The sequence below is a fragment of the Giraffa tippelskirchi genome, chromosome 1, assembly GCF_054371585.1.
Source record: "Giraffa tippelskirchi isolate mGirTip1 chromosome 1, T2T-mGirTip1v1.2.pri, whole genome shotgun sequence".
Lineage (NCBI taxonomy): Eukaryota > Metazoa > Chordata > Mammalia > Artiodactyla > Giraffidae > Giraffa > Giraffa tippelskirchi.
This window is the reverse complement of record NC_137275.1, coordinates 22,493,781-22,515,499: the sequence shown is the minus strand read 5'-3', so window position 1 is coordinate 22,515,499 and position 21,719 is coordinate 22,493,781. Positions and strand designations below refer to the sequence as shown.

Below are 21,719 nucleotides of genomic sequence, written 5' to 3'. Positions count from 1 at the left end.
GAGAACACTGTGTTTGATGCATTTTTGTCACCTACCATCCAGTAAACATACTGACAGTTAAGATATTCATTAAGGTAGAGTGCTTTTAATACAGGGTCTACTAGTATAGGTATGACAGTTAAAGGAAGATGTGTCCTCTTGGGAAGGCAGATATCCTTGATACCGTCTCAGTTAAGTAGCTGGTCCTCAGCTTTGATCAGGCTATGGGGGGATGCACTCATGTTCACCCAGCTCATAAGATACTTGTTCACAATAAAATCCCAGAATGCCCATATTAAATAGTACAGTGAAACATATCTAAGCCGATAAGCTATTCATGCTTGTTGATCTCTGTAGGAAAACTTGATAACAGAGTCGAAATAGAAGCATAAAGTTGGGAGTGAACAGGGGATCTGAGCAGGGCAATTGGCTGGATAATCTTATTTTGAAGCTGGGAGAAGAAAATTTGCTTGTGTACCATATTCAGAGTCCTATTCTGGGTACTATAAGTAAGACAGCTGTGAGTGACCACCTGTGGTGAGTAGGTGGTGTGTAGGGTAGAGACACAAGTGTGTCCATCTGCACTTGAAGGACCTAACCATCAACTAGGAGCCAAGTGCATCCCCCAAGCCTAATGACAAAGAACTGCCAATAAGTCTTCCTGTAAGGGAACTGATATGAGCAAGCTGTAAGGCTTTGTGTTAGTACATGATGTTTACTGCAAATGGTTTTTGAGATGCATTGAGATGATACAATTTTTTTTGAATTGGCAGGTTCTCCTGAAAAGAAAATTGAACATCCCTCCATGAATCAAGAAATCGGCACTGCAAACACTATCAAGAATACAAAAGGAAGTCCAGCCTCTAAAGACCACCGGACTGGAAAGAAAACCTCAGAGAATTCATTAGTACGTGCTCAAGTGCAAAAGGGGAACGACGAATCTGAGAGTGATTTTGAGTCCGATCCCCCTTCTCCGAAGAGCAGCGAGGAGGAAGAGCAAGAGGATGAGGAAGTTCTCCAAGGAGAACAAGGAGATTTTAATGACGACGACACTGAACCGGAAAACCTGGGGCACAGGCCTCTGCTCATGGATTCTGAAGATGAGGAAGAGGAGGAGAAGCACAGCTCCGATTCGGACTACGAGCAGGCCAAAGCCAAGTACAGTGACGCGAGCCCAGGCTACAGGGACGCAGCTGGCGGTGGAGCGGCCCAGGGTCCTAGCACAGCACTCCTCATGCCCGCCCGGGCGCCTTCCGATGTGGGAGCGGGGACTCCCAGACCCGAGTTTGATGTCTTTGGCGCTGTCCCTTTCTTTGCACCGCGGGCTCAGCAGCCCCGACCAGGGGAGCAGAAGGACGTCTCTCCGCAGAGCCGGCTTCCCGCCGCAGGGCTCGAGCCGGAGGAATTCGATGTCTTCACCAAGGCGCCCTTCAGCAAGAAGATGATGGCACGCGATGCGCACGCCGCCCTGCCTGGCCCCCCCAGCGTGGATGTCTTTGGCTCCACGCCGTTCCAGCCCTTCCCTCCGTCTGCCAGTAAAAGCGACAGCGGCGAGGACCTTTTCGGGCTGGTGCCCTTCGAGGAGATAACTGGGAGTCCGCAGCAGAAAGTCAAGCAGCGCAGCCTACAGAAACTGTCCTCCCGGCAGAGGCGCACCAAGCAGGACGCGGCCAAGAGCAACGGGAAGCGGCACCACGGCACCCCGACCGGCGCCAAGAAGCCGGCCAAGCCCGCCTTCCGCACCCCCGAGCGGGCCCGCCGGCATAGGAGGGTGGGCCGCCGGGACTCGCAGAGCAGCAACGAGTTCCTGACCATCTCGGACTCCAAGGAGAACATCAGCGTGGCCCTGACCGATGGGAAGGACCGTGGGCATGTCCTGCAAGCCGACGAGGGTCTGTTGGACCCCTTCGGGGCCAAGCCCTTCCACCCTCCGGACCTGCCATGGCACTCCCCGCACCAGGGCCTGAGCACCGACCACAACCCGGTCCTGCCCGGGAGGCCCCGGCCGAATTCACTGCACGGCTCCTTCCACCGGGCAGAGGCGTTGAAAATGGATGATTTTGGTGCCGTGCCCTTCACAGAACTCGTGGTGCAGAGCATCACCTCCCATCAGCCCCAACAGCCCCAGCCCGTCGAATTAGACCCCTTCGGTGCTGCTCCGTTTCCTTCTAAACAGTAGAGGACTTCTGACGGACTCTTGGTATTAACTCCTGTTTCAAAGAAAAAAAAAGTATGAATAGTTTTATGAATTTGAAAGAAAATTTATTTGTATAGCTCTTTATATCATTCATTCTTACAGGTCAATCACAATAGGCAATTTTTAAATAAACCAAATAGAAAAAGGAAGTATCTGCACAGGGCAGTGACTCCACGTCTCTTTCACGCAGGCGCAAAGGAAGCGAAGGTGGCAGGTTCTAACCTGGGGTTTCAGCTACCCACCTGACGGCACAGAAATCTAGGGAAGGCATATGGCCCCTGAAAAGGGACCGGGAGCTGCGGCGTTATTTTTGTAACAGAATGTCACTTTTGTGCGCACATCCCAGGCTCATTCCAGAATCTAGCATTTAAAACTAAGGTTACTTGTATATACACAAATTGCATTTGTGGATTTTTTTTTTAAATATCTCTTCTAATTTCCAAGTGGTAAAAAAAAAAAAAATCCATTTCTCATAAAGAATGAGAAAGTTATTATCCGGAGAGTGCAGAGATTTTTGTCCTTACACCTTTCTCTACAAAGAGGAGCCAGAAGTCACTGACTGTTGTGCCTAAAACTGTTTCATTAAAAAAAACAAGTGCCATTAATATGGACTATTACATAGAAGCCTAGAACAAAAACTAGAGATAGCTAGCTAACGGGTGGAGAAATGTAGAGAAAAAAGGAATGATATAGAGGAGAGAAAAACACACTCAGTAGTACTTCAGGAACACTTTATGTTCTGTTTTTGAATGGCTTCTCGCTCAAAATTTTATCATGTCTCTAGTAAAACAGATTATTGGAGAAGCTGGGAGTGAGGACAAGGGTCATAGAGAAATATTATTCTAGGGAAAAATATGTAGCTGAAACCCTGAGTTTCTGAGACGTTTACAATGTAAAATCATGTTGCATTTAATAATGTGCTTTATTAAATAACCACCTTCACCAACTATTCCCCAAGTCGTCTGGTGAGCAGCAGTTTTGGAGTTAGGTCTGAAGGGGGAGTAGTTTTAATAAAGAGAACAGAAGAGCGAATCCCACAAAGCCTTACGGGCAGGCCTTGCACATCCTGCCGCAAGTACCTCTGCACTAATACCCGAGATCTGAGAGTGGCTGTAAGGTGTCAAGGTGATGAGGGGCTAGCATCTCAACTCTGCTAGTTAGCTGATTGTGTCTTAGTGAAAAGAACCCAGCTACCAATTTGCCTTTTAATTTTTACATCACAAATCCTAATTAGAAACTTGAGATTTTATAGAAATTGTTTAATAAGGTAGAAATCATTAATGTGAATACAGTCTCTGTTTCTCCTATGTCTCCATTTTAAGTTACGGTTAACTGTCCCTGCCTTGCAAATGAACATTTAGAAGTTTCTAGAACCATTAAAGCTATTTACAGAAAAGGGTAGAAACTCCTATCAGCTGGTACTCTCCTTGATTGCTGTATTTTAAATTAACTTTTTGAGCCCATTTAAAAGCTATTTTTTCAGTAATCTTACTAGAATCTCAATTATAGTGCCCCAGCTGGGATGAGCTATTTGTTTTCATAGTTCTAAACTTGGAAAGAAACAAAGTATCTGTAACTAGACCTCTATGTTTTCTTGCTTCTCTCTTCTATGTTTTAAATCAGATACAGATTTGTGGACAAACAGGGAAGCAATATGTGAATGATGTGTAGCAGAGACAGATCAATCATGACAGTCATCACTGCGTAAATGTTAGAGCCCAACCGCACCAGTTTTACCTGTCCTTGTGCCAAAGGCAAATGTTATGTTTGCACCTTTTTTTTTTCCTGATTCTCAGGTTGATTAATACTGCTAATGCAAATGCTCAAGTAGATGTTCTTTAAAACTTGACAAAGTAGATTCAAGTGATACTTTCTTTTAAAAGTGAAGAGTTGATGATTATACATAGTCAATTCATGAACTACAGTAGGTTTGTATCAAACAATCTGTTAATGAAAATCTGTTGGTTGATGTATACACAAGATGCTTCTTTGACTATTTTAGTCTTTATTAGCCTTTGTCTCTGCTAGACCTCATGAGTTTCATAATTTAGAAGGGGTACAGATGAATTAGTGTGGTCCCCTTGGGATGTAAATATGAAATACCTAGAGTCTGTCAGATACCAAGGCCTTGCTTAAACTTGTTTTCAATACACTGAATAATTTTAAATGATTTAGACACTGACAGACACTTTGGCTTATAATGCTGGATAAATTCTAAGGAAACACTTTGACATTGTTTAAAATATTGACAGTCTTACATTTGTTATATCACAATGACTTTCCTCTTTAGATTACAGCTGAGAGGAAACATTTAGTACTTACAGGGGACCCAACGGGATAGAAATGGGGAGATTGCTTTGTGTTCAAGTGGAGGAATTTTCCCAAGGAGTATAGGATTAGGGTCGCTTTCCATTTCCCATCATGTTTTCCCACTACTGTTAGACTGTAGGTCACTCTACACAGCTGATACCCAGCTAATTCCCTTATGAGAATTATGAGAAGAAAGCTCCCAAGACATGTGAAAGAGCTTAATGCATACTTGGCACACAGCACTCAGTTTGGCTCTATTATGGGATGGTCCAATTCTTGTATAAGGAAGGAATGCTGAAAAGACATCATGTCTCTATTAATCAGTTGTCCTCTGTGCTTCTTTAGCATGTAAAGTCGTCATAACTCTAAACCTGTAATACTTGAACATCACAAAGGGAAGTGAAATATTACAAAGCTAGCAAAAGTCTGAGGCCAAAGTTATTTCTGTCCTAACAGCTTTAATCATGCTTCTTGGTTTTGAATTGTCTTTTAAAAAGCGGACCATTTGCTTAATTATTTTAATGTTACCACTTCAGCAAAATGTTAAGTGTTGAAAAGACCAGCTTCTATGGCACTGAGGAATGTAAGACATTCTGCTAGGACACAAAAGTTGCTTGGTATATATGTGTTAGTGGAGGAGGAAAGGGGGTGAGCTGGGTGAAACTGACTAGAATATTTATTCAGAAGTATCCATCAGGAAAGTGTGATTCTTCCACTGATGTGACCTCCGCTGTGTGTGTACCGCTGTGTGTGTGTTTGTGTGTGTGTGTGTGTGTACTCGGGCAGGAAAGTGTGATTCTTCCACTGATGTGACCTCCGCTGTGTGTGTACCACTGTGTGTGTGTGTGTGTGTGTGTGTGTGTAAGTACTTGGGCAGGAAAGTGTGATTCTTCCACTGATGTGACCTCCGCCCTGTGTGTGTGTGTGTGTGTGTGTGTGTGTGTGTGTGTGTGTGTGTGTATACTCGGGCCCAGTTATGCCATTATTTGGAATCGTAGACAGAAGCAGCTTTGGATCCTCCGGCTGTTTATTGTGTGACAGGGACAAACTGCTGTCCTCATCTTGCTGGTGGGAAACCCTAAGGTGGTGCCCCCTCCTCTACTCTGGTGTTCAGCAGGCAGAGCCTTTTCTTACTCTCTGCTTGGCTTATTTTAGGTTGTGGTACTTCATATCAGCATTGCGAGAAGGTACACTTGTATTCGTATCACTGGTTCTGAGGAGTTTGGGTACATTTGTTTTAATATATGCAGACTGTGCAGTAAACATTTTCTTCTCCTTTTTTTTTTTTTAAGCAAAATTACTTATCATTTATCATTTTAGGTCCAATGTTGAGCTGACAGATCTACTGTGAGAATGAACTGACAGATCTACTGTGAGAATAACATAACGATAGTTTATATGAAAACTTTTATACACAGTGGGGTTTACACATTAGGGTAAATATATAAACCCACGCTTGCATGCACATGTCACATCTCTCGAGTGTGGAGTTAATGTGAATTTTTACATTTTGAATGGAATTGCAACCACAATCATTGCTAAAAGAACATTCACTCCTAGTGAGGGTTTACAAAAGCCACTAAAAGAATAAGGTAGACAGATGAAAATGCAAAGGGCCATCATTTGGGGTTATTTTTATTTAAAAATTTATTGTGCTACTTTTGAAAGAGAATTGTTTTTATGACTATGCTCTTTTTGTGATTGAAAAGTCATCTAATAGTAAGCAGTATAGTAATAATAATAGGCTACTTTTTAATTGCTGGCAAACAGCTTTAAGTGCACTTTCTTTGATTACACTTCCATTTTTTGTTAAACTTGAATTTTCTGAAGCCTCTTATGTACCACTAAGCAAATAACTTTAACTTTTAATAAACCTGATTTTCATCTTTATTATATTTCTAATTGTTAAGACCATACTTTCTAAAGTTAACTTCAGTCCTCAGATACAGCTGGGAAACTGTTATGAAATAGAAGTCAGTTGCTTTTTTTTTTTCTTCCTATATCTAATTAAGCACTAACTGATTTTAGTTACTATATTGCCTTTACATTGCTAATTCTTATTGACTGAATCCTATCCCTCATTCACTTTGTTTTGTTTGAAATTTAAAGTTATTTTCTTACTGTATTTATCATACCTACTGTTTTAATAATCTGCTTTCTTTAAATGCAATAAATCCCAAATGGATTGCATATTCTTTATAATCAGTGACTTTGAGTTTTTCATTATTTGTCGTTTTATTAAAAGTTTTGGATGCCAGCTTCTAGTCAGTTCTTTCATTTACACCACAGACATTTAAGTACCTATTATGCATGAGCTAATGGAAGAGAAAAATGAGTAAGATTAGATCTCTGGTCTAAGGAGCCCCCAGTTTTGGATTTAAGTAAGAAAATGCATTTTGCATTTGTACAATATTTGACCTAGCATCTGTATAACCAAAACGATCATACAGTTTGTTCAGGGATTACAATTACTGATACTTACAGTGATGAAGTTAAGGTAAAAACATGACTCTGAAGTAACTTTTGAATATTTAGCTTAGTTTTTGCATTATATAAAATTTATTTTTTAAACTCTAAAAACTGATACCATTTTTCACTGTTAATAAGTATTTAAATAAGATAACTTTATTACAGATGAGAGGCTTCAGCATGTTAAACAGAAAACCTATTTATTGGATTGATGGACTAAGTTTGGTGTTGAGATCACAATATTATGTATTAGTCCACAAACTGGAGTTTCAGATTGGTGGGGCTTGTGGAAAGATTCAACTTATTTGTTAGAAATGCACTTTATTCCCCCCCCCCAGAAACTGTAACATTTATCTAAGGTTATATGGAAAAATAAGGGCTTTGTTTCTTTTTAATAAATTAATGGTACAAAGGAGCAAAATATCACATATAAGTTATATACAATGCATAGTGTGGACTGTGCCACTGTGCAAATTTGGTTATAGTTTTAACTTTAGAGAAGAATATATGCTTCAGTTAGAGCAGTTTACTTTGAGCAAGCTAATTTCGTTTTAAGCAAGTCCAACTCCAGCATCGTATGTAAGATGAAGTTAGTATTTTCCTACTGAAAGCATAAGCTTCTGAAGTTTTCTTTGTTGCACATTTAAAAAGACAGTTCACTTTTGCTTCAGATTGTTGACACTATGGAATTTACACGTGTGCTCTGCAGTGTTTTTGATCCCAGGTTTGCAGAGTATAACCACACTTGAGTGGCCATCATGCCTGCCCTCTAAGGATGGAAGTTGCACTGTTCACAAGAGACCCCTGCCCACAATGTTACTGCTTCTCCTTCCTGAAAATGTTTTCTCAAAGGTAGTTTCAAGTTTGGAATCATTCCCTCACTCTCTAACTCAGGAAGTTATGGTAAAGAATTTCAGGGGATGTAGGTATCCAATTGCATCTGTACTTCTTTTCAGTATAAACACAGTTATTGTGATAATGCACATAAATAAAAGACACTTCTGCCCCTCCCCAAAGAGCTGAGCTGACTCTTCATTGCACATATTCTGGCAGGGGTGAAATTGCCCAGAATGATCATTACAAGTGAATACAGATCTACTCGGCTCACCAGGAATCTAGACGTGCAGGTTATGCCCCTTGACACTTAATGCAGGGCAAGCAAAGGATATCTCTAGGTCGGTACCTGCCGAGTGGAGAGCTGTACAGCTTTATGCCAGTCAATTCCAATCTTCAAATCGGTTACTCTGTCCAGGTGGGATGCCATGAGGTGTGACACACACTCCCTGAAGCTTCATTCCTGATTCTAAAACATGACTGTGAAGCTGTTATGTATTATAAAGAAAGACAGACAGCACTTATTATTTAGTAAACCCAGTTTATTTACATAATACACATTTTGCCATGCAGCTCACTGAATTGCTCTCAGTGTAACAACAAAGAAGACAAGCACTATCTTGCTATTTGAAAGTGGTTTTATGTAGAAAGATAATTCCCTTAAATGAGTTAACTACAACCTTACAAATCACTAGACAATTTAAAACAGCCATGAATAATTTTAAAATGTAAAGTCTATAGGTAAAGAGCTTTTATAGTTTACACATTGGTAAAATTAAAAGCAGTCTTTTTTAGTACTTTATACTGTAGCTGAATAGTGTACTTTTTAAATCTTATTTTAATAAATCTACAAAAACAAAAATATACATTATTACAAGGCTCAGATTCATAGACAATTTTTAAATATTTATTCTTTAAAGTCAACAATGTCTTAAAAATTTTGCCAGTAGTGATGTGCACACAGTAGGTGGTCAATAAATGCTGATATACAGAAGTTCTTATAGTTGACAGCAATCCACATTCGTTCATTCCCTACTTTATAACAAGTACATCATAGTAAAATAAAAACTTTCTTACAATATTTAATATTTTCATAAAAAGATGAAATGTTTACAATGGTATAATTTAGTTCTCCTTTCAGTCAGACCTGTATGCCGTTTAAGTTCAAGAAGTCTTAAAATTGGTCATTTTTATCAATTAATTCAGATGTCAAGGGTTAAATAACTCATACACTATAATAAAAAAGGACTTTTTCTAAAAATTGGAAGAAAATGAAACTTTAATGTTTTTATTTTGAGATTTTATAATTAAAAATGGTGCCAGACCTAAAATAGACTTTTCCTTCATTTTTAAATTAATTATAACTACTCAGTATATTCTGTTTGGCAAAAACAACAAAATATCTATTTAAAAGCAACAGGATCATGTGAATCAATAGGGATACTTAAGAGAAGATATATCCTATTATCATTTCACCAAAATCTTCTTTCACTTAGCATATGGATCGAATTTCTGGCCATTTTCTTTTGGCCAGTTCTTTTAAAATAGCCATTTTCAAAGTGGTGTTCCATCAGAATAATGGGTATAACGTGGTGTGCCCTTAGACTACTGGGGAAGAATTCGCCTTGCTGAGATACTAGCATGGGGAATTCATATTCCAGAAACACTACACTGAAAAGAAATACAAAATTTTACAGATGCATAAACTGGGTCACATTAAAGTAACATTCTAAATATAAAATCTGTTTAAGTGGCATTTTTGGAATAAACTTCACTATCAATCAACACCTCCTGATACTTAGAAAGTCCAATGGTTTGAATATACAACAGTAACTAAAGCAGCTCATGTCAACCCATTCAGAAACTTGGATAATATTTTATATTCCAAAAAACATGTTTTTATGAATGACTGCTTTAAGGGATTTAACTTATGCATATGAGAAGACCAGAAAATGAGGATGCTAGGCTGTGTTACAGGGCAGCGAGATCTATTTTTTAACATATACAATGAAGTATCAGACCCAAATGTTAGCTAGTGTATATCAATACTGTGAGTTCTCAGTGCAATACTAACACATGCATACACAGAGAAAGGCCAGAACGAAGGTGAATTAATCATGTCATCAAACGGGGCATCTCCATGACTTTGTTCTAAGGCTTAAGGTTCATTTCAGTGTCAAGAACTGGGCCATCTGGATTCTGTGGCCTTGAAAGTAGCACCATATACCTGGGAATCCCCATCATCAAGAAATTAAGACCGCAAACTCAGAGAGGTGAAAAGTCTGTTATAGGAATTCTGGAACCCAAATCTACCATCTACGGGCAGGAGCTCAACTCTTATATATAGGATTAAATCATAATACTGGAAACTGAAAAGCTTAAATGGCCAATAACTTGGTAATTAGACCACAGCATTTGTCACCTGTCATGTAATTGGTTCTTAATATGATTTTTATCAGATGGGAAATAATGCAAGTTCTTTTTCCCTTTCTCAACACCTCTCTCAACTTGAAGAAGAGGTTAAGTCCAGCGCTCCTAAGAAAAGAACCTACTCGAAATAAGATCTTCAGTGCTGGTTTCTCACAAACCAGCCATGGAAAGGCTAGTGATTACTTAGAATCACGATCAGCTTGCTTTGAGCACATGCCATCACAAATGCTGCCTTGATTAGGCACTTAAACTTGATCATCTACTCTGTCTTCTATTAAAGGAACCACACGGGAGAACTCCATTTTATAACGGAGGTGAGCCCTTCCTAAGGAAGTTAAGCTGGTGCTCAGGAAAAGGAGTACTGGCTTCACATTCAGGTTATTCAGATGATTTTTAGGGAATGCCAACTAACATTTTCACTTTCTGTACAAGCAGCAAGTTAGTAGTCTTAAGGGCCCACAAAGCAGTTACTATTACAGATCCCCAAGTACATTTTTCCATACTTATAAAATATTACTCATGGTATTACCCAACCAGAGGGAAAAGGAAAAACAAATGGGAATCTTAGAAACAGTGGGGTCTAGAGCTCCTCATTTTATATTGCTTAACAACTGAATACACCAGGTGGCCATACCTGAATTCACAAATGTGAAACATAGTCAGGACAGGGTTTGCTGTGTCTATACTGCATGACATACACCGTTGACTGATGCCACCAATATAACATCACTACTGCAAGGATGTGCCATATTTGGTGGCTTGATCCGAGGTAGTTTAGTTGTCCTGCAAGGGAAGGTACAGAGAAAAGAGTACTGATTAGTCTAGAGTCCCTTGGACAGCAAGGAGATCAAACCAGTCAATCCTAAAGGAAATCAGTCCTGAATATGCATTGGAAGGACTGATGCTGAAGCTGAAACTCCAATACTTTGGCCACCTGATGCGAAGAACTGACTCTTTGGAAAAGACCCTGATGCTGGGAAAGATTTGAAGGCAGGAGGAGAAGGGGACGACAGGGGAAGAGATGGTTGGATGGCATTACTGACTTGATGGACATGAGTTTGAGCAAGCTCTGGGAGTTGGTGATGGAAAGGGAAGCCTGGCATGCTGCAGTCCATGGGGTCGCAAAGAGTCGGACACAACTGAATGACTGAACTGAACTGATTTTGACGTTAAGTAAAAATATACTTCCATCTCTGGCCTTGGAAATATGACTGAGCAGCAACAGGATTTTGGCAGTCTCAGAAACTGACTGAGATTAATTCAGACCCAAATGTTTTCTAAAAAAAAGATTAATTCATTTTTGAGTCTGACTTTAAGGTTGTATTCATGAAGAGTACTGGTGAATTTCAGAAATACTATTCCAAATGTCTTTTCAAAATCTAGATGTGGTTAATTTCAGGAATTTGACCTTTTGTTTCCCATGTCTCAACATATATATCTGGTGAGGAAAAGACATCACATGAGGGAAGCAATGGAAATTAGTGCTACAAATCATGGAGTTAATTAGGCATGAAGCAGAGACACAGCTGTGTTTGGGTATAAGTCCGCTTGAAGCATTTTTAATTTTAAGCAGGTGTGTAAGGAGACAGCTCAGACCTGCATCTTGTACTATCAGATGAATGGAACAATTAGAAAAATGTAATTAGTGATGCTGAAGCTCTAATACTTTGGCCACCTGATGCGAAGCCAACTGCTTGGAAACATCCCCGATGCTGGCAAAGATTGAAGGCAGGAGAAGGGGACAGAGGATGAGATGGTTGGGTGGCATCACTGACTCAGTGGTGAGTTTGAGCAAGCTCTGGGAGATGGTGAAGGACAGGGAAACCTGGCGTGCTGCAGTCCATGGGGTTGCATAGAGTAGGACAATACTGAGCAACTGATCAACAACAAAAAAAATAGGTTAATTAACTAAGGCTGGTTAGTTCATACACTGGCTTCCTTGGTGGCTCAGACAGTAAAGAATCTGCCTGCAGTGCAGGAGACCTGGGTTCAACCCCTGGGTTGGGAAGATCCCCTGGAAAAGAGAATGGCAACTTAGAATTAATTTCTTTCTGGTTAAAGTATAAATTCCAAGGAGATTAAATAACTAACAGGTAAGAAGCATCCTGAAAAATAACAAAATACAGAACTATAGAAATTGAAATGTAATTCCTAGTGCTTCTATGGTCACATGATGTAAATATTGTCTAACCTTCTGTCTTCTCTACCAAGAATAATAATCAGTATAGTATGTAGATTTTAAAGTGTAAGTCAACAGAATCCTTTCTGTGGAGCTTCTTAGACTTTTATTTATTTTTTTTGGTGCCATGGAACCGTTTGACAGCCTAGTGAAGCTCACAGACTCATTTTTAAAGCATAAAATACTGAGGATCATAAAACTGATTATTTGTAATGCAAATATCACAGATTCACTCAATTCTGTCCATGGAGAACTTGGGGATCTTTGAACCCAACAAATGCCACTGCAATGCTAACATTAAAAAAAAAACAAAAACTGACATGAGCTGAAAGTAAGTTCTTAGGTTTGAAAAGGTTTTTGATTTCCCAGTATTCACCCACCATCTCCCTACCACTACAGAGTGCTTCTCCTCATAGCCAGGTCATCAGTGAGGACTGGACAGACAAGGTTTCTAAGCCATGAGTTCATGAACACCTGACACTATATATCACTTTTATCTGCAGAGACTTAACATTTTTCATGGACTCGGTTATCTCCCCTGCACAAATGTACCACACACTCAGCTACGTGGGGTACGTTTTATGTCAAGCTCATCTTGAAAAAAGTTAAGTTACATGACGTTTGTCCTTTTATAGATGTCCTGTATTAGACAACTGAGAACTTTTGATCTAAATATTTTAAGGCCTAAAAACATGATGGCTATAATCACGAATGGAGAGAACTTTCACTAGTTAATTTTCTACCTGTATGTATGAAAAAAAAGAAATTCATAATAAAATAATTATTAATAAAATGATAGGAAAATGTATTTCAGCAGAACTGTTTTCTGAGGAGAATTCTGACCCTGCCTAGAACATGGGTGGGTCTTCAATTCAGGACCTGTCCTAGTTATGTTCCCAAATCCTAATGTTTATACAGAAGTTCTTCTCCGTATTCCATCCTTATTTAAAACCTAGTAGTGAAAGGTCACGTGCACAGAGGAATGCCTGAGGTTCTGCGGTCTATTCATTCTCTAGTTCAAGGTTTCTCATCCTTTTTTCTTCCCCAACACACGTGACAAATGGCACACTATCTTTAATTCACTGTGGAAGAGGTTCTTAACCCAAGAGAAAGGGAGGACAATTTCCAACGTGAACTTAAACAGCTCCCTACTTTCAGCTCCCACACTGAAAAAGCACTACTCTCTCTCCTATTATTCTTGACCGGAGCCAAAGTTCACCTGGGCTTGCACCACTCTGTCCCTTCCTAAGTCACATATTTCATTTATGAACTGGGGCTGGGGGCACTGTAACAACAGCTGCCAAGATTTACTGAGTGCTCACTGCTGCTGCTGCTGCTGCTAAGTCGCTATAGTCGTGTCTGACTCTGTGCGACCCCATAGACAGCAGCCCACCAGGCTCCGCCGTCCCTGGGATGCTACAGGCAAGAACACTGGAGTGGGTTGCCGTTTCCTTCTCCAGTGCATGAAAGTGAAAAGTGAAAGTGAAGTCGCTCAGTCGTGTCCAACTCTTAGTGACCCCATGGACTGCAGCCTACCAGGCTTCTCCGTCCATGGGATTTTCCAGGCAAGAGTACTTGTGAGGAACTGGGCTAAATGTTTCACGTGCACGTTCTCAGCTAATACCCAGGAGAGAAAAGCATTATCTTCATGTTTCAGAGAAGGAACCTGGCCTGAGAAATCTTGTGTGACTTCAGGGCATGCAGCTAATAAGGGGCTGATGGGGGATTTGAACCATCTGACTCCAGAGCTGAAGCTCCAAAGCAAGCAAATACATGCTTGGGAGAACATTATTCTCTCTACCCAGTGTCCTCTTAGTTCTTTTCTATCAGAAGGCTTTTTCACCTAAACTGAAGCAGAGCTGTCCTTAAGCTCCTGGCTTGTGTAAATCTTGGGGACATGAAGACCCTTAATTTCCTCTCACCACTGGGTTCCAGGAAGCTGAAAGCCAGACTGATGGGCTTTATATATTTTATAGAAACTTACCATAGATACTTGTGAAGTAATCCTAAACCTGGCTTATTTTCATTAACCTATTATTTTCCTTTGCTTCTAGTTTGTTTTATGGACCTCGTACATATAATTTTTAAGCATAAGCAACTTCTGTGGAACTCAACACTCCACAAAAAAGCAGTGGCTGAGAACTCTTTACTGAAATGGTGAAATGAAATGGTGAATGGTGAAGTGAAATGGCGGTAACCCTATCTACTGGACTCAACTTCTATGGTGACAATGAAAGAAAGTTTGTGAAAGCCATCTGAGAGTTCAAGTTTTAGATAACATTTGAGAAAAGCCATTCTATAATCAGTAATATTGGGGAAAAAAATCCGTTTTGATGACGTATATACCTCCACCATTTATTTACACTAAAGTCATAAAACCATTATAAAAACATATACCTACCTGGAAAATACCTTTCTGGAACTTTGGAAATGTAGAACAGGAAAGCAAGAAGAGCGATCACATACATCACAACTACACGGGGTGCAAAGTCCTGAAAAGCAAAACATAGTTTTTCATAGATGTCTCTACTGTGACTGAACTGCCAACTCACTGATCTTAGAAATCTAATTAATATAAACACAGAGAATTAGAATTCATAGGTGGGATTTAAGTCTATTAAATCTTACAGTCCCCAGTAACAAAAACCTAGCTCTCAATACTTGAGGAAGTGTTTCATAGGCGTGGAACACACGGACTGCCCTGAGGGTCAGGGCGCTAGAGCAGCTCAAGCTTCGACAGGGTGAGAGTGCAAAGGGCAGCCAACTCCCATCTACAACACGGGTGCCCGGGTGGAATACACGTGGGGATGGAGTTACCAGCTGAATAAGCACAGAGACTAAACAGGGATCTGTAGCTGGAAAAGACCCAAGAGGCTCAGCCCAACAGTGATATCTGTTCCACCACCCCAGATAAATGATTCTCTCGAATACTACTGTGCAAAGCTCTCTTGGAAAGCTTTTCCTTGTCCTAAGAAAATCAGCCAGCTCTAATTCATACACCTTGTTCCTAATTCTGGTTATAAACCTAATTTACTAAGAAGCCATTTAAGAAATAAAAACAAATGACTTTTCTTCCCTCTATACATATTTGAGAATCATCATGGAGCCCCTCTCCCCTAAATCCTATGTTCTCAGATGATCAACCTCAGATTCTACAAACATTCTAGAACAAAGTTCCACTGCACCTCCAGGATTAGCTGTTTGGAACTTTTCATCTTTGGTCAAGTGCCTTTCTCTCCATCTGTTTAAAACTAGACCTTACTGGAGAATTTCTCTGGAAGTCTCCCTTTGTTTCTATACTGGGATGATCTCTGTTCATACTAGATTTCCATTTTAGAGAACCAGTCTTCCTAAGTCATATTTCTATTTTAAGATTGCTGAACACAGCAAAGTGTCCCCCTGCCCTCCCCTACACTTATTCTTTTTTCTGAATTTCTTAAAAATCTACTGGCTTAATAGGTGTGGTTCTCTTTAATAACAAGATAAGCTTATGATAAGCTTGAAAGTTAAAGTGAAGTCGCTCGGTCATGTCCGACTTTTTGCGACCCCATGGACTACCATGACCCACCAGGCTCCTCTGTCCATGGGATTTTTCAGGCAAGAGTACTGGAGTGGGTTGCCATTTCCTTCTCCATATGATAAGCTTAAAAGGATGCATTTCCCTCATCCCAAAACATTCACTTCTGTGTCAACAATTATTCACTTCTGGTTAGGACTGAATCTATTAAGAGAGTGGCACTTCTCCATTCTATTTTCTGGGCATCAAAACTGTCACAAAAATGATGTTTTCACAGGTACCAGGATCACTGAAGTTACTCATCACCACTATCACACCTTTATCTCAATTTTTTAGTCTTATAAAGAAAGCATCACCCTCATTCTCAAGTTGGCAACACAGCCAAATCATATCACTCAATTCACTACACCAGACTGCCTTTCTTTTTAGTTTTATATGCAGATAATTTTCACCATGCTGTCAGCAATAGTATGTAAGCCTACCATTAGTCTCTTCTCTTCTAAAAAAATATAATTCTTTTGAAAAAAAACCTGCATTTAAATCTCCATATTCCAAAGGTCCCATTGCAACAAGTGTATACAATTTCTTCTAGATTTCTCAGCATAATTAGTTACGTTAAAAATTCTCCTTTACTCCCTAGCATGTACTTACAGCATTTGTATACAAATCTCTAAGAATTTAAGTCTTACTTCTAATTCCCTTCTCAAGGATGCTGAGGAATTCTCACTGAGGTTCTTCCTGATGTACTCCAACTCTCCCCATAACAAATAATGGTCTTTTATTTCTCAACATATTTTCCTTGCAGGGTAGAATATGGTCCCATTGCCAAGAAATTTTTCAAATCTCTATTACTAGTCCCAATCTCTGAGCTATATCCACACCCGATTTCCACTTTAACATCCCACAGGTATTGCAGACTCAAGAGGTCCAAGAAGAAATCCTTCCCAACTCCTTCCCTTCCACAAACAAGCAAATCAGCTGCTCCTCCTGGCACTGACCTTGCCCCAGCTGACAAAGCTGGAAACTTAGGAGTCCTCCTCTACAGGGAGGGCTTGGATATTTACATTCCAAGGGGAACAGAACGAGAGTTAAGAACGTTCATCTCACAGAAATACATCTCAGAAGAAAATAGTAGTTAGATTCTATGCCGCAGAGTGTGTTTATTTATTAACATATAGATGTGAAAAATTACTGCATCATTATGCAATTATAAATGTGCCCTCAAATGACAAAGACCCACCCGCTTGGCCGGAGTACACTACTTTACCCAAAGGAATGAAATTAAAAGGACAAAAAGAACGGGAACATACTGGCCACACTCAGCCTACCTGAACAATAGGAGCACCGATTCCTCCATTGAGCCACACCCAGTGGAGAGTAGGGATGACTCCATACCCGGACACAGAACAGAAGATGATAGAACGGAGCCTCTGCCACTGCTGCGTGAGGTAACTGGGATGGATCTGAGCAAAGAACACGGCCAGGATCATGGCAAGCACGGTGATCAAGTAGACTTGACGCCAATACTGGAATGAAAGGACATCGCATTTTAATTGTCATTGACAATAAGGGAAGGAAGAGAGCAATTTTCGATTTTGGCTTCTACGGGACGCATTCCAAACTGTATTTACTTTGGTATTTTCACTTCCAAACACGATGACCTTCCTTCCTCAAAACAATGCATGTTGCATACAACTGTTAGGTCTCTTAGGATGACAAATCAGACCCCAGAGTGAGGTGGTAAAGAACACATTTATTCACACAAAAGCATTCCCTGAGTACCTATTATATGCCAGGGGCAATTGAAGTCCTGTGGAAACAAAGACATTTACGACCTCTCAGTGGGCGAGCTCACAGGCTCTGAGGGAGGCAGATCTATAAAGAGAAGATTACAATCAAAGGATAAGGACTGCAGTCCACTTATGAACAGAATGTTGTAGGACCACAGAAGAGGGAGCAGTTGCTACCTGGAAGAGTTAAAAAATGCTCCATAGAGGAAATGACAACTAATCTGGGTCCTGAGGAATATGTAAGACTTTGTGAGAGGAGGGAGCTCTCAAGGAAAAGGAAACGCAATGGAGCAAGGAAGCTTTGTGAAGGGAGCTTGAAAGGCAGACGCACTGTTGGGCTATGCATCTGTAACTTTTCCAAGCTGGCGCTGAGGGAATAGCAGAGCTCTTGAAGAAAAAGATGATGTGGTTGTTTTTCAAACTAACTTATTAGAATAACTCTGACATCAGTGTAAAGAAAAAAAAAAAAAGAGGTGACAGGAAGCTAGCTAGGAGGGTATTAAATATTTGATTCAAGGAGAAAATAGCTTGGACTGTTGCTGAACAAGGAAGACAGATGTGAGCACCAGATTCAGGAGATATTTTTGAAATAAACTAAAATCTTAAAGGTTGACTGTCGATGGGATAGGGCAGCAGAGGTCAACTGTTTGCTTTGGAAAAGGCCACTCAAACGGCTTCTACTAGTGGAGCAAATGAACAAGCTGATCCAGCGTGAGGGTGTGTGTACCGGGGGTAGACAATGGTGAAGCATGAAATATCATTCATTGCAAAATATGCCAAGTGTGAAGGACTTACAGAACATTTAGGTACCTAAACAAGAGGCCGAAAAGCTAGTCCTGAAGCTCAAAAGTTGCTGAAAAGCTAGTCCTGAAGCTCAAAAGTTGTTAGTTGTCCTAATAACTCAGTTAGGACAGAATTCTTAACCTGGACTTCTCTGGGATCATTACAACTTCCTGAAACTCACATGTCAAAATGACTGGTCAGTCTGTGCCCAAATGCATATTATCTGGGATGGAGGGTCCCTAGTTTTCAATCTCATTCTCAAAGCAGCCTGTGTTCCTTAAAAGGTAAAGCGTCATTAAAGCAACTGAATATTTGGTTAAATGATGAGATACCAGAGGTAAAAAAACAACTTTTCCTTTAAATGATTATGGACTGTATTAGCTCTAATAGATTTTTGTTTTTTTCCTCTTTAATCTACCTTGGAGTTCTGGTTCTTCTGAAAAAAGATTTACAGTTGTCCCACTAGTCTCTTTGATTATCAGATATGCTTGGGAAGAGGTAAACAAAAAACTGGTTTCAGAGAAATACAGAATAAGATAAGCAAAAAATTTCTAGTATTACATACTCAAAAGCATTTTTTTAAAGATGTCAACATTTTCATGTAAAATGAATAAATTGTGAAAAGTGAGCAGATATGTACAGTTTACTACTAAAATCAAATCAATTACAACAGGGTAAATGGCATATATGCTTCCATTCCAATGTAATCAGGCCTGAAGAACAAATGGCTTATGAATAAGTGGCTATTGTTAATAACGTTCTTACATTCAAACCAAATTCTGATTTTTCACTTTTCTGGTTTTATACTCTAGCAGTGTTGCCATTTTTCTCTATTGTTGTGGAGTGACAAAGATCCTATTTAAGAATTACTAACAATCAAAGGACTCCTGAGCTGTAGCCCATCCTCCCAGAGAGTGAAGGCTGGGGATGTGGTCTGCACCCCCATTCCACGGGGAGGGCTCGGACAGAACAGACTCTCATCCTGTGACTAGCAGGTCCACTGCTTCTGGGAGAGTGGCTCAGTTTTGGCTCTGAAAGGGATGGAACTAAAAGGATAAAAGGAAAAGAGAAAATAGCGTGGTGGCAGGCAGGAGAAAAAGAGAGGCGGGTCAACGGGGACTTTCTGAATGGCAGGCCTTAGATGGACTGAGCCAATGGAAGGTTCAGTTTGTCTTCTTGACTGAGACATGAGATGAGGAGGGAGTTTGGTTGGCCAATAAATTTAGATCAGCTACTGTATAATCTGATCACCATGTTTCAAATGCTGCTTACCCAAGGCAAAAACTGACTTGTAACTTTAGGTTCAGAAAGCAGTGCTGATCAAGAATTCAGAGTAGTAATAGCAGTGTTAGTTGTTCAGTCGTGTTGGACTCTTTGTGACCCCATGGACTGTATGTAGTCCATCAGGCTCCTCTGTTCATGGGATTCTCCAGGCAAGAATACCGGAGTGGACTGCCATTCTCTTCTCCAGAGGCTCTTCCCAACCCAGGGATTGAACCCGGGTCTCCTGAGTTACAGGCAGATTCTTTACCATTTGAGCTACAAGATATGTTAGAATTCAGAGTAGACACATGCTTGTTAAAAATACTTACCACCTATCTGGTCTGTCTTTAGGTCTGACTCTAAATATAAGACTAAGGAAAGGAAAATGTATTTCTTATATAAGAATATGGGTCAACACATTCACAAATATACTTTCCTTCTTTTTTTTCCTCCTGAGAGAGGAGTAAAGGATAAGAAGGGAAAATGGAAAGCAGTAGCTAGTTTCATAATTTTAATGAGTGCTAACTTGATCTTCAACTCCAGCAACACAAAAATAAAAGATGTGTAATGTGCATCTGAGGAATCAGGTAGCTATATGGTTTTAGTGGGGAACTAGTAAAATTTACGAAGGCAATGGCACTCCACTCCAGTACTCTTGCCTGGAAAATCCCATGGACAGAGGAGCCTAGTAGGCTACAGTCCATGGGGTCACTAAGAGTCGGACACGACTGAGCGGCTTCACTTTCACTTTTCCCTTTCATGCATTGGAGAAGGAAATGGCAACCCACTCCAGTGTTCTTGCCTGGAGAATCCCAGGGACGGCGGAGCCTGGTGGGCTGCCGTCTATGGGGTCGCAGAGAGTCAGACACGACTGAAGCAACTTAGCAGTAGCAGTAAAATTTAATGTTTAAGTTTCAGAAAATAGCATATATATATTTTCCATGGAAAATCAGTAAAAGGAATAGGAGCTGATAACAGATGTTAGAGATCATGGGGCCTTTTTGAAAAATGAGTTTATGCCTCCACCAGACTTTACTGTTTCTTCGATAAGTTAATTACGTGTCTACTCAGAAGTTCAAGGGAACCATGGAAAGATAAAAGACCTATACCTGAAAGGGAGTACGTAAAATGTTTTTAAGTTACTTACATTATTACAATAAAATGCATAAAATACACCAGAGACATAGCAGCCTAGTATTCCAATAGAAATTCCTGCATAATCTAATGCCATCCATCTTCGACAGGTTTTTTCTGATCGATGGCAGGAAAAGAGATGATAGCCCACGGAGCAAAGCATACAGACCTAGGGAAAATAAAGCAAATCTTATCAAAGGGAAACAAAGAATGATAAAAGCAACTCATGCATGATGTTCAGGGAAGTGGATAGGTGGAGTCCAGGTTTTTCAGCCAAACAGACCTAGACATGGATTCTGGCTTTGTGCATGACTATATGTCATTTTCTTAGGCTTTGATTTCCTCATGGGTAAAATGAGGACAAAAATCATAAAGAAAGAAATCTATAATGATAGCTATAAGATAAACAATTTAAATGAGTAGTACAGTAGAAGGAAATCTATTGCATCTTATTTTGATCCATGAATAAGTTTCCTTTTAAAAACTACTTACTACAGAAGTAAGACATGTCCTTAGAAAGATGAAAAAAAGAAAAGGAATTTGATGATGTAACAAAATAAGCCCCACCCAGTCAATCTATTCTCCAGTGATAGCCACTGATAATATCTTTTATGTTTCTGTCTAGATATTTTCAATGAACATATCAAACACCTATGATATAGAAGTCTATATATACACACACAAGAACACATTTTAAATTAATCAGGTAAAATCATATTATACAGTTTGCTCTATTTGTTTTTTTCACTTAATTTAAGATCTTTTATGCCTGTATGAGACTTCATTGTATAGAGTTTACTTTTAAGTTAAAGTTAAACATGGGTTTGGTGCATT

The 21,719-nt window shown here is 39.9% G+C and overlaps 2 protein-coding genes across 14 annotated transcripts in view; one reads left to right on the top strand and one right to left on the bottom strand.

Moving 5' to 3' along the window:
• Nucleotides 1-6,743, top strand: part of BMP2K (BMP2 inducible kinase) — a 116,322-nt gene extending 109,579 nt beyond the window's left edge. For all 4 annotated transcript variants that reach the window (XM_081583973.1, XM_081583962.1, XM_081583995.1 and 1 more), the window contains one exon: nt 753-6,743. In XM_081583973.1, coding sequence (XP_081440099.1) covers nt 753-2,158 — 1,406 coding nt within the window. In that variant the 3' untranslated portion in view covers nt 2,159-6,743. The remainder of the gene's footprint in view (nt 1-752) is intronic.
• PAQR3 (progestin and adipoQ receptor family member 3) overlaps nt 66-21,719 on the bottom strand; it is a 29,738-nt gene continuing 8,084 nt past the window's right edge. Inside the window, exons 3-9 of one of the 10 annotated variants that reach the window (XR_014080546.1) lie at nt 20,899-21,054; nt 17,244-17,441; nt 14,800-14,890; nt 10,854-11,002; nt 8,064-8,277; nt 4,716-4,865; nt 66-2,189 (exon numbers count right to left, since the gene is read on the bottom strand). Coding sequence is in view for 4 of the 10 variants with exons in the window: in XM_081584030.1 (XP_081440156.1) it covers nt 10,860-11,002; nt 14,800-14,890; nt 17,244-17,441; nt 20,899-21,054 (588 nt within the window). In the remaining 6 variants the exon portion in view is untranslated. Of the gene's footprint in view, nt 2,190-4,715; nt 4,866-8,063; nt 8,278-8,313; nt 11,032-14,750; nt 14,891-17,243; nt 17,442-20,898; nt 21,055-21,719 lie in introns of those variants that run through there. The other 9 variants (XR_014080547.1, XR_014080545.1, XR_014080544.1 and 6 more) reach the window with 9 other exon arrangements.